The sequence below is a fragment of the Photinus pyralis genome, unplaced genomic scaffold (genome assembly GCF_008802855.1).
Source record: "Photinus pyralis isolate 1611_PpyrPB1 unplaced genomic scaffold, Ppyr1.3 Ppyr1.4_LG8, whole genome shotgun sequence".
In the NCBI taxonomy this organism is placed as follows: Eukaryota; Metazoa; Arthropoda; class Insecta; order Coleoptera; family Lampyridae; genus Photinus; species Photinus pyralis.
In genome coordinates, this window is record NW_022170819.1 from 2,139,936 (window position 1) to 2,153,326 (window position 13,391).

General features: G+C 34.8%; 1 protein-coding gene and 1 long non-coding RNA gene across 2 annotated transcripts; one reads left to right on the top strand and one right to left on the bottom strand.

Moving 5' to 3' along the window:
- Positions 1-216: 216 nt before the first annotated feature.
- LOC116178577 lies at positions 217-4,308 on the top strand. Its single transcript, XR_004146865.1, has 2 exons — positions 217-589; positions 3,769-4,308. It is a non-coding gene; the product is annotated as an uncharacterized LOC116178577 (long non-coding RNA).
- Positions 4,309-4,329: 21 nt separating this feature from the next.
- LOC116178293 lies at positions 4,330-7,714 on the bottom strand. Its single transcript, XM_031497753.1, has 2 exons — positions 7,405-7,714; positions 4,330-4,420 (listed from the first exon to the last, which is right to left on the bottom strand). Exons 1-2 carry the CDS (start codon positions 7,620-7,622, stop codon positions 4,330-4,332), a joined length of 309 nt encoding a protein of 102 aa, XP_031353613.1. The 5' UTR covers positions 7,623-7,714.
- Positions 7,715-13,391: the final 5,677 nt, after the last annotated feature.

Here is a 13,391-nt window from a genome sequence, read left to right on the forward strand (position 1 = left end):
AGTAAAATTGGGTCAAGCAAGAGAGCAAACCCGCGTCCAATGCCCTCCAATGAGAGAAAATGATGGATGACCTATAGCGCTGACGTTTCCCAATTCCAAACAAAGCGCATCATTTTGAAAGTGTTACGTAAAGGATGATTAGGGAAATTAATCGGTTGTATAATGCCTTCATTATGTCCGATATGTGTGTTGAAAGTGCCATGCGTGAAATCGGGGGATTTGTTTTGGCCGCCGTCGAGCAAATCTCACTCTTAGCGCAATGATATTTTAGAAACGAGGAACTTCGTCAGCTGACTGTGTAGAGCAATATTGATCAGAAGCCGTTCGGATACGAGTTTGGGCCTTACGGTAGGAGAATGGTGGGATTGTTCTCCCGCCACGCGAAATGTGGGTCAAATCTAAGGTATAGTATTGGTCTTTGCTGATAGAAGCGGATTATTGCAAGTGGCTCCCTAGCTGAAATGATGGTAAAAATTTTTTTCTAACTTGTGGTGATAGTAATGCTCGAGCAGTTGGTTCTCAATAACGTTCACTCTCGATCGCTGTTTTGATTCTGCGAGTACTGTGCTGTTCCACGCGAACTTTAAAGGTAAGCCTGCTTTTCTCATTTTTGCACCTTTTGCATACCGCAAATTGGGTCAAAATTTTGATTTTCCAACGCATCTCTTACATCATTTTTAAAATTATTACAAAACCCATCAAGGCTAACAGTTGTCCTCCCACCAAAACACGCGTGCAAAGCCATAACATCCTGCTCCAACTGTTAGTGCCTTAAGATCGTCGCGTTTCCCAAAACTAGGTCACCAAACCACAACAAATCTAATCTAATTGCAAGGGAGTTGACCTACGCTCAAATAGAGCCATAAACTTTGCCTTTTCCAGCCAATTTGCTTAATTTAAAAATTGATTTTGTCATTATGTAAGCGAGAGGAAAAAGAGCGCGTGTAACCTAATAGGATTATAGTAGCGGCCCACTCGTGTTTTAAATTACTTCTGGCCATGACGTAACTTTCGTTTAAAATGATTGCCCATAGTCGAATAAATTTTGGGGGCCTACACCCCTTTTGGTAGTACAACAAACTGACCCATTTTCACATCGATTTTTCGCGTTGCCATTGAAAATCGTTCGCGATTTAGATGAAGCCGTTTCCGCGACCTTAGTCTAATTAACGATTGACGCTTAATGTCAATGTCTTTCGCAAGCTAAAAGCAATCGGAAAGTTCTCAAAAATGTCAAACTTTCTTTTCGGTCGTGCGTATACCGAAAATTAGGCCGCTTTTGTAATTCAATGTTCTTTTATTGTAAGGCCAGAATATGTACCTAGGCTAAACATTCACGAATTAGCTAGTCGTTTCTTGAAAACCACGAAATATTCAGTTCTAATATTCTTCACATTTTTCTGAATTTGAACCAGAATTCATTCAGACATTTCTCCCTTAAATTTGTAGGGTGGGAAGTGCACAAAAAATGTTTGGATAACCGAGCTTCTTTAAACAAATCTTCAACAGACTATTTTCTTGAGATACACTACGATATATTCAGCCGCAATATTTTTGAAATTATTCAAAATCCCTAGTTTCAACCAAGATTTATTTAGTAATTTCTCCCTTAAATTTTTAAGGTGGGAAGGTCTCGGAAAAAATGCACAAAAAATGTTTCATACCGCACTTCTTTAAAAAAAAAACCCCAACAAACAATTTTCTACAATATTTTTGAAATTGTTCGAAATCCCTAATTTGACCAAAAATTTATTTTTAAAACTTCTCCATTAAATTTATAGGGTGGAAAGGTGCACAAAAATGTTTCTTACAGAGCTTCTTTTAAAAAACCTTTAACAAACTATTTTCTTGAGACACACTACAATATATTAAGCTGCAATATTTTTGAAATTGTTTGAAATCCCTAATTTGAACCAAAATTTATTTAAAAATTTCTCCCTGAAATTTATAGGGTGGAAAGGTGCAAAAAAAGTTTCATACTGCGCTTCTGCAAAAAAACCTTCTTGAGATACTTACACTACGATATATTCAACCGCAATATTTTTGAAATTGATCGCAATCCCTAACTTGAACCAAAATTTAAGTAGAAAGTTCTCCCTTAAATTTTTAGGGTAGAAAAGTTAACAAAAAATGTTTCATACCGAGCTTCTTTCGAAAAATATCCAACAAATTATTTTCTTGAGATACACTACGATATAATCAGGAGCAATATTCTTGAAATTGTTCGAAATCCCTGATTTGAACCGAAATGTATTAAGAAATTTCTCCCTTCAATTTTTAGGGTGGAAGGGTGCACAAAAAATGTTTCACAAAGCGCTTCTTTAAAAAAATTTCCAACAAACTATTTTCTTGAGACACACTACAATACATTAAGCCGCAATATTTTTGAAATTGTTTGAAATCCCTAATTTGAACCAAAATTTATTTAAAAATTTCTCCCTGAAATTTATAGGGTGGAATAAAGTTTCATACTACGCTTCTTTAAAAAAACCTTCTTCAGATACTTACACAACGATATATTCAACCGCAATATTTTTGAAATTGATCGCAATCCCTAACTTGAACCAAAATTTAAGTAGAAAGTTCTCCCTTAAATTTTTAGGGTAGAAAAGTGAACAAAAAATGTTTCATACCGAGCTTCTTTCGAAAAATATCCAACAAACTATTTTCTTGAGATACACTACGATATATTCAGTCGCAATATTCTTGAAATTGTTCGAAATCCCTAATTGGAACGGGAATGTATTTAGAAATTTCTCCCTTAAATTTTTAGGGTGGAAGGGTGCACAAAAAATGTTTCATACAGCGCTTCACTCAAAAAACCTTCTTGAGGTACTTACACTACGATGTATTCAGTCGCAATATTTTTGAAATAGTTCGAAATCTTTATTTTGAACCTAAATTTATTTAAAAATTTCTCCCTTAAATTTTTAAAGTGCACAAAAATGTTTCATACAGCGCTTCTTTTAAAAAAATTTCCAGCAAACTATTTTTAGTTTCAAATGATTTGACATAGTCAGTGTTAAACCACCCCTAAATTCCGCTGGTAACACCCCTTATACCCCTTGCATTACAAAGCAAAAAAATATGTGTTTCTAAAAATGACTCGTGATTGTATAAACTTGTATTACCCTTTATTTAAGGATATCTCCGATCCGATTTTTTATTTAAGGGTTGATCTATGACGCTTCAATTAACCACAATATTTGATATCATCAGTGTAAAACGCCCCTAAATTCGGCAGGTAAATTTGCATAAGAAATAAAAAATCATTTTCAAAAAACCAACCCTGATTGTATAAACTTGTATCTATGATCTATGACGATCTTCAGTGTTAAAACACCCCTAAATTCGGCTGGTAACCCCTTATACATTTTTATTACAAACAAAAATCATTTTCAAAAAAGGCCCGTGATTGAGCTATGACGATCTTCAATATATACAATATTTGATGTAGTCAGTATTAAAACACCCCTAAATTCAGCTGGTGGCCCCTTATACATTACAAAAAAATCATGTTAAAAAAATGAACTGTATTGGTTGTATTAACCTTATTTAAGGGTTTGATCTGTGACGAAATGAACTTTTAAAAGATTAATACGAACAATCCACTAAGCGGTAGAGTGTAATACAAAAACTAAATCAAACCAAAGTAGCTCCTCGTTCCACTTAGATAACAATAAATGACTTTAATGCTATAATTAGTACCATCAATACAGATAAAGCCACGTACATACATACGATCTAACCGTCGCATCGTAATTTCAGAACAAATCCGTCGCAATTATGACGTCCCCAACAATCAACGGCGGCAACGGCCACAAGGAAGCAAGCAAAAACGACTCCACAAGCACAGTCTCCGAGGACACACAGCAACGGCAGCAGACCCAAGAGAGGCCAACGCCGGCGCTGACCGCGTGGTGGAGAGTCTTCAAATTAGCGAATTTGCTGATGCAGCAAGGTTGTTAGATTCTATGTATTGTTGATTAATCAGCCAACGGACGCGCGTCGTCCGTTTAGGTTAGTAAATCTCTAACTATAGTAAGAACCATGCCAATAATTACTAGTAAATTTTACGCCATCGTATTTTATAGGGATAAATAAACGGAGGGGAAATGCTTTTACTAAGTTTCCAGTTGTATTTGTTAATCTTATTCTAATTCTATTTTTGTTAATGGTTGCGTGTTGCAAACGGGGTGGCAAGTCGCCGGTTCATTGTTGCACTATGTGATATGTGATTATAATATCAGTATAAATTAAGTCAATAATTTACTTCATGTATGTAATACAATAAATGATTGTCTGTTATTTTGTGTGTAAAAAAAAAAATTAAAACGCTGACCTTATATTGTACGAAAGTGGGCGTGGCGAAGGCGGGGCCAGGCGTCCTCCTTCTACTTTGCATCCGTCACTCGTATTTCTGGAATGAATAAAAAAAATTGTCAGGTAAGGTCATTGACGTGGGGCAGAAGTTTTATGCACGATATATAGGGATCAATATTTAGTAATTCAACCTTTGACTTTTTACAAAAACAATCTCATGTCGAAATCCCGACTTTTGAATTCGGAATGACTGTGAATTATGAATTTGCTTTTATCGTTATAAGAATCGTCAATACCACGACCAATACATTCACATTTATTTAAAATTTCAAAAAAATATCTACAGGGTGTCTTAAATTGAGTAGGATAACATGGCTATCTTTGTTATTATTATACTTACAGATTGGGTTAAATTGGCAAAGTTGTGGAGTTTTTGATGCCAATGGATATTCCGATGCGAGATTTTGAAAAAAATAATTCGTTGCGTAGATAATTGAAAAAAAGTGAAAATCGCCATTTTTAAAAAGTTCAAATATTTTAGTAACAAAGAGCTATAGAAAAAAGTTTCAAATAAAAGTTGCAAGATTGGATAAATTCAATGAAAGTAGAAAATTTTTTTTTAAAATGGCGGTTTCGTGATACTGACATCAACGTATTTTCAATGGACGCCATATTGGATTTTTACGTCACTCGATAGAGAAAAAATTACAAAATATCCATTAGCATCAAAAACTATACTTCCCAATTTAACCAAATCTGTAAGTATAATAATAACAAAGATAGCCATGTTATCCTACTCAATTTAAGACACCCTGTATAATAATCACGTTGGCATTGCGCAGCCCGCGCATGCGCACTACTCATTTTTATTATATGTGATATGGACAATGCTTCTAAAATTTTCGATTACGTTACTATACAGATTATTTATTGGAATTTTCGAAACCTCATGGTTTCAGGGGCGAGTTATGATGTAGTTGTTTAGGAAACGGAAAATTGTATACAGAATCGAAAAGGCATCCCAAGAAATGCACCACTGGTTCGAACGGCCATTTAAGAACGCACCATAGTGAATTAGGGGATGAATATTTGAAAAATGTGTGGAAAATTGTATACTGAAATTAAAAGGCATACAAAAAAGCACACTGTTGGATTTGATTTTTTCGCAGAAGTACGTGAAAGAGGATTTGTAAACCTGTACAAAATTTCAAGGTTTCAAAGTGTCTTCCCAAACGAATATTGGTTTTTATTAATAGAAAGAATTTATCTGGATAATTGGAGTCAACGAGATATGTGTTCCAATGCTACATACAGTCGTATTGTTTCTTATATGCGGAATTCGCAGAAGTAAACCTTGTAATTGCACAAATGAATGTTTGATCATATGATCTCTAAACATCTACGAGTACACTGTAGGTAAATTAAGTAATTGATATATTCGGAATGGAAAAAATGCAATTTGGGTGTGCCACACTTTTATGATTCACCCTGTATAATTAAAATTATTACTGCCTAGTTCCTAGTAGACTTTAAAGAACCTCAAAACTTTCGATAACCTTTCCCTGATAATCGACCGTTTCTAAACTTATCAGCCACACAGTCTACCCCAAACTAAGTCGACACTATTGCTAACTTTCTTTGTTGTAGAGTTAGAAAGACGGTTCAATTACCAAAATTGTGTATTTTTGTCTACTGAATCCAAATCTGTGTACAAAAAACAAAATAACATCTCATTTTTCAGATAATAACAAAAATGCGACTTTTTATATGTAACGCCCTGTGTATTATTACACAGCTTATTCAGTTCTTCCCAAAGTTTTTAATGCACCATGATCGAATTGCTGTTTCAATTATTTTCATTTCGATCTGGTTATCCATAAAAAATATAAATGATAAAAATAGATAACAGTATCTTTCTAAAACAATAACTAGAAATAGGTCTCATTATAGTAGACTGTTAACAAAACAAGAAAGAATAAAAGTTGAAATAAGTAATTTAAAAAAAAAACTTGAATAACTAACTGGATGGAACTGAAAATAATTGAAAAATCTTGTTTATTTCCAGTATTTTGGCTAATTTAAAATGTAATAAGCTGTCATATGATGTAATAATATACAGGGTCTTTAATATAAAAAAGTCGCATTTTTCTTATTTTCTAAAAAATGCGATGATGTTTTTTTTTTTGGATATTTAGATTACCCAAAAATACACAATTTTGGTAATTTAACCGCCTTTCTAACTGTACACCCAAGGTAGTTAGTAATAGTGCCGACTTAATTTGAAACTGACTGTATGTGCTGTGTGAAATTTGAACATTTAGGTTATTTATCATTACATAATGAGGTGGCCATTTCAATCGAAATTACGTTAAAAGGTTCTAACAAAAGTCTACGTATTGTAAAAATTCATTGTACTAGAGGAAGGCGCATGTGGAACTATTTGGAAATGAAATTGCTGTCCTGTCAATTTAGTGTTGTCTTTTTATTGGCGAGGTGGAAAAGAGATGGAAAATTTTGTAGTAAGTCAAAATCCGAAGGGTTCTTGACATCCAAATCTTGCAGGTTTCTAAAAATCTGATTTAGACACACCGGGATACTAAGTTTTGCACAAATTTCGAATATTGAAAAATTATTTTTTTCTTGAACCCCCAATTACGGTTTAGGAATGCACGATTTTTCGGTAGAACTTGGTATAATACCGATATGAAGAGAATTATTTCGGAATTGCTGTAAGGGCGTGTTTGGTAATTGAGACTTAAATTTAAACACAGGAGCACCCTACTAAAAGATTGGCAATGCACATTTCAATGGCTACAAAATATTCGCTTTTTCTTGGCGAGTGGAAATGGAAAGGAATGCTTACAAAAATAGAAACTAATGTGTTGTTAACAACCGGCTGACAGATTGCGCGCCCTCAAAACCAAATTAAACCTGAATTACGTATCCATTATGCACTTCATTGGCTCGTCTGATCGATTCCATGATAAAGTAGCGAAAAATTCGTCATGATCTAAATACTGCGTAGTTTCGTGTAAGTACTGTCACCGCTTCCGTTTCCGAATTTAACGCAAATTTGCTCACCCGAAAGATCGCCGCACAGATTCCAAAGAGTTCGACTCGAAAATGTGTGGCGAAAGTCTTGGGGTCGTCGGGCTCGCAGGCGTCGAGCTCGCCTTCAGATTACCGGTGCTGAGCATACGGCCGAACTTGAAACGCAAACGCTTTTTACCGGCAGGCGAAATATTCGGCGACCGCTTCTCGTTGACGAGCTTCTCGTAGCCGGGACTTTTCGGCTCCATTTCCTCGACGCAGCAAGGGAGGGCGCAAAGAAGAAACGACCCGAAACACCCGTCCAGTATTTTTTATGCGCGTTACGCGAACCGTCAAACGCCGAAACATGAAACGTTTTGTCCTGAAAAATTGGAAAGACCGCGGGCAGGATGTGCAGATAGATAGATGCTTCCGTTCTTATGGTAAACCGCGTGTCCGTTTTTCCGTTTCACTTGAGTTTTTTTTCATTATCCAAGCAGACGCAGTTAAATTGTTGTAGCGCACTAATTTGTTTAAGGTACCAAGATAAGATAATCTTACAGTAAAGAAAATGTTCAACTTATCACGCACGACCCCAATTTCTTTTCTTTCTGGATTAGGTATATAAGGAACAACACTGTGTTTGTCCGCCGTTTTTTATTTAGTTAAAGTTTAAGACAGACTTTGTGTCTTTGCCGACCTAGGATTGGAAAAACGAAAATTTGGATGGTTTGTCAGCTAAATTTCAACCACACATTCAATAGTTTAGACCCCTCATACCTAAAAAAGAACATATGTAGAACAACTATCCACTACCCTGAGGATGTATATAAGAAATGGATTAAAAATTTAACATATACAGGGAGGGCCATTAGTGCGTGGGTTCATCATCAACGCATATATTGTCGGGGCATTGTTGAAGGACGAAATTACAGGGAGATTTATATCAAAATTCCACCCCTAGTATGCATGTTTCGACCCCTTTTCAATTTTTGTGTAATTATGCATTACACATGATATCTAAAATAAGTCGTTTATCCCCAATTAGCCATTTTTTCAAAAAATCCAGAAAAAGATAATTTTTATTTTGTATTTTTCTTCTATTCTTATTTAAAACTTTCTATTTTGGTTTTTGTAGTTTTTGAACAAAAAATCCACATTTTTTCGCAGTGGAGATGAGTTACACATAATTTCAATGGAAAATCCCTTTAAAATCAAGCACATATAAATTTCAAAATACAAAAACCTAAACATAGGTATATTATTTGTATTATAATTACACAACTAAAATAACAAAAATCAAAGGAAGAAGAAAGAAATGGCTGAAGAAGTACGAAGTCCAGAAAAATTATGGAAAAAAACAAACACTACTATCATCATTTTTATTGCTCTATGAATATTAGTAATAATCATTCCTCTACTATGAGCTCACCTATTGTTAAGAATTTTTGCAAAAATTTACAAATATATTGTAAAAAATTGAATTTATTTCCCTTTGCCTTATTTTGTAATTAAGGATTAATAGAATATTTATTTTTTTCTTTCGTGTTTTTAAAAAGTATTGTTTTGAATTTTTCTAAACAAACACCTTTAAAATAGATCATTTATTGTTAAAAAACGTACTAGTTATAAAGAATACTTTTTAAGATGTATCTTGAAAATTTAAAAAAGTACTTTAAAAGATAATGTGCATCATTACCGTTTAAAGTACATTTTTTAAATTTTTAAGATACATCTTAAAAAGTATTCAGGCTTTGCATACAAAGGAAGTTCCCTTTCTTTGAAATAAATTACATGACCTACGGCTAGCTCCTGAGATAAATTTACGTTTACATACTTACAATCCTTCGCTATATTTCTCTGAAAATTGAATTTAAACTTTGATTTTCTGAAAACTTTAAAATTGCTCATTTGCAAAATTAAACGCCAAGTGACCATAAAATTTCTTGTACAGGGTGTTACATATAAGTATGTAAAAAATTGGGTAGTAGAGGGGATCAAAAGAAGCACCTTTTTTAAATAAATAGAGGATCCAATATATTTGGTTTGGGAGCCACCTTAAGAAAAGTGGTGACTTTGGGGTCTTTGCATTAAAAAAAAAAATTCAAAATTCTTACCACGAAAAAGGGCACACTTAAACGGAGGTGCGAAAAAAGATCTGATTTCTACGAAATATGGTATCTGGGGGTTTTTGAACATGAAAATCACGAATCTGGAATTAGTTTTTGAAAATTTGATTTTAATAAGCACTTTAAGTGGAACCTTTTTAGCCTAGGTGGGTATTATCATCGGCACATCGAATTTTTTAATACCAAATTAATTCCTTAACTTACATCGGTATTATTTGCGACAAGCGAAATTAAATGACTCACTAGTAGACGGAAGACACTTTCTGACCCGAAGGACTAATTTTCAGTTGAGTATAAATTGCTTGAAAAGTGATTCGACAATTTTGTTCCTTAACTCACCAAGTATGCACATAACAAATTTCGTGGAATTCTCTCCATTTTCATTGTATGGCAGTAGAATTTTTTTCGAATTTTCAAAATTAATTTCAAATTCGCTATTTTCATATTCATAAATCCCCAGATACCAAATTTCGTCAAAATTAAAATTTTTTCGTACTCCCATTTAGGTATTTGAAACAATTTTTGCAAAATCGAAAACGACATACCCCAAAACCCATTCAAAGACGTACCACCAGTCTTTTTAACTCATGAATGCTGGGAAAAAATTATAGAAATGCAAATTTCACTACTTTTTTGAGAGTGGTTCCCAAACGAAACCCGTTATATCCTCCGTACGTAACTGGCGACACTGATGACCTAACGCTAATTGATTAATTATAATTTTCTCTAAGGATCATGCTCCTGCGCGTTTAACCACGAATCATCTAATTTGTTTCCTAAAACTAATCCCGTCTATTCCTTTTAAATTAAAGAACACCTACAAAATGACTTCTTATTAACGCAGACGGTCATCTTTAATCGTTAAATAGTTTGTTTAATTCCCGCTCTACGAATCAAATAAAAAGCAAAGATACTAAATCATTTCCAAATCCTACCAACATGTGCAACGTTGCAGTTTCCACGATACTAAAATGACCTCATGCTGAATTCGCAGTTTGCTCTAATTAAGATAAATAAATATGATCTAAATTCACGACATCCCGTCTTCAGACATCCGGAGTGCATTAAGAAAACAAATAAACAATAAATAAAAATAATATTAGGATATTGGGAAATGTAGCTCCCAAGCGGAAAAGTTTGCATCTTCGGTCAGAGAATAAACTTAGGTCTCGCGAGTGAACGGTAGTACTACAATATTTGTTGCTTATGGGTCAAATTAGTACAAAAAGTACGAAACCAAAGTACCAAATTTAGATGACTGTACGATCCGGATTAAGTAAAAAATGTTGCTGATAATAAATAATAACAAAAGAGTACAAAATCACGATCCAAAATTTTGATAAATCTGTGAGAAAGTTGCGTACTTACCGCGATTATTTACATCGTGTCCAGAAGATTCGAGAAGATCCCAGGAACTGTGTAGATGAAGAACGCGCGGTGATTCTGGGACACTGGGAACAATGCACGAGGTTAGTAGGCAAACCTCTCAGTTTAAATAATTATAGAAAGAGTGTTCGTTTAGTAATCAATCTTCTATCTCATCCAAGATTTAATCGATTAACAAACGAACGTTCCCTTTGTGATGCAGACACTCACCTTTTGTGATGAAGCTGGCCCCTGTGTAATAGTAGACGAGGTGCAACCATTTCCGAAGACATTCACCTTAGCAACGAAAGAATTGCCAGCAGTACTTCTTCACAGTCGTTCGCAGAAACAACCGTTCACTTCACAAAATTGGTATGGCTATGAATTCATAGTCATACTGCTTAATATGAAGTAGGCCGATTGATCTCGCGAAAAAAACAACTTAAGAATCACTGCCGGCAATCTCACGTTACCAAGATAATGAGAAAATGGCCACAACTCGCCTACTACTACACGAGACTCAGCTAAAAACAGCCGTTGATCTGCCTTGCACTAATCACTTTTCTCCACTGCTAAATACATAATATAAAATGCAAAGGGCAATGTATAAGAGAAAAAAATCCTACCTTTATAAGGCTGCCCTTCTCGAATCTGAAACAAAGAACAAAGTTTAGTTATGTACGCGAAGAGCACTGGCAAAATTATCTACTGCTAGTGTCAAAGTACCCTTACAGAAATTAAATAATTAATTGCCAAATTTTCAGATAACAGGCTTTTATTTATTTAGTTATTGAAATAGCGCTGAGTTACATATTTCACTAAAAATATTGAAACGAAGCCAAATGTGTTTCCTGTGGATGTGCGTGTTTGTCAAGAGGGCTAACAGTAGAGGATGCAGATTCTTTAATTAGAAAGTAAAAACTTACCCTTAGCCTTATTAATTCGGTCTTGCCTGGGACGGACCATTCACCACAGACGGGACGACACACCGCTTCGGTACAGGTTCGCGGACTTCTGGCGCTGCTACTAACTGTAAAATAAAGCATTTTCAAATAAATCTATTGACGCGGTTTTGAATATAGTTAAGTCATCATGATTGCAGAACTACTCAAAATGTGTGCAAAGTACAAAAACAGTTACCTGGTTTCTTTCTTGAATCTTGTTCCAATGGGCTTGAGCGTGGACGTGGACCCAATCAGATGTGATCCTCACCACTACAGACGCCCACAGTTTCTTGCAGTAAGGCACTAACGCTGTGAAAAATGGATCAGATTAGTACGCTAACCCCAACAGACTCCATAACATTTCATATATAAAGCGTGTTCGTTTATAATCAATTATTATCTACTGATTATTAAATGAAAATTTCCTTTGGGTTTCAGACAATCACCTTCTTTTCGAAATGATGAAGCTGAACTTTATGTAATAACGAATGGAGTACCACAATCACCTTGGGAATGGATGAATTTCCTGCAGTATTTCTTTTCAGTCTGGTTCAGTTTACTCCATAGAATTGATATGGCTATGAATTCATAGTCATACCGTGAAAGAGACCATTCTAAGAAGAATTGCTAGCAATCTTTCGTTACCAAGATGATGAGATTCTGAGAAAATTCACTACTACGAAGGTCATCTAAAATGTACGATGATCTTCCTACCTTTATAACGCTGCCCATCTGGAATCTGGAACGTGACTAGTGGCTTCTAGAAGGTTTATCGTTTTTGATTTTTGAAGAGATCAGATTTTGATTTGCGTACTACGATAGATATATTTCATAAAATCGAAATTTACCCTTAGCCTTATTGTTTTGCTCTCGCCCGGAAGCACGACTAATCGAAAGTTCAGAAGGAACATTGCTCAACCGCACCACTTGGGAGGCACCGCCAATAACTGAAAAGTAAAATATTTTCAAATAAAACTAGTAAGATTTCGGTAAAAACGGGTTGGAAATTATTTCCCAAAAAATTAAGCCACCGTGTTTATTTTTTGGCGTTTATTTAAGGGTTGAGATTTTATAGTTTATTCATAATCACAAATTAAAAAGTGGAAACTTACCCTTAGGTCTTTCTCACGAAGAACCATTAAACATAGGGAGATGCAACCATCCATACCGTTTGATTTTGATTGGCGAGCTAAGGGCATATGGGAATGGCTAGCAGCAATCGTTCAAAGTAGATGCCAGCACTCTTTCCTTCATTACGAGATCTGAAAAGTGATACATTTTTAAACAAAGGCAACATGTGCTATTTTGGTTGAGTGCATCTCAGCTGTTCATAAAGATAGCGACTTGCGGTTTTCACGACTTCTATGCCGTTTTTAAGAAACTTTTGAGAATACCACAAACACAATCAAAAGCTACGCCAATTTTAGATATTTTTACGTAGAATCCAGTGGCGTAGTGCAAAAATTCTTAGACGACCCTTTCTGAGATTTGACCCATAGTTGGTATTTTTTTAAATTCAATACCCTGTATATCTTTCAACACATTGCTGTTTCCTACATTTTTTTTTTAATTTTAACCATGACCCAAAAATAAAAACCTT

Coding starts and splice junctions, on each gene's coding strand:
- LOC116178293 (XM_031497753.1), bottom strand. CDS start 7,622: ATGGAGCCGAAAAGTCCCGGCTACGAGAAGCTCGTCAACGAGAAGCGG. Junction 4,421..7,404: donor TCTGTGCGGCGATCTTTCGG/GTGAGCAAATTT, acceptor TATTCATTCCAG/AAATACGAGTGACGGATGCA.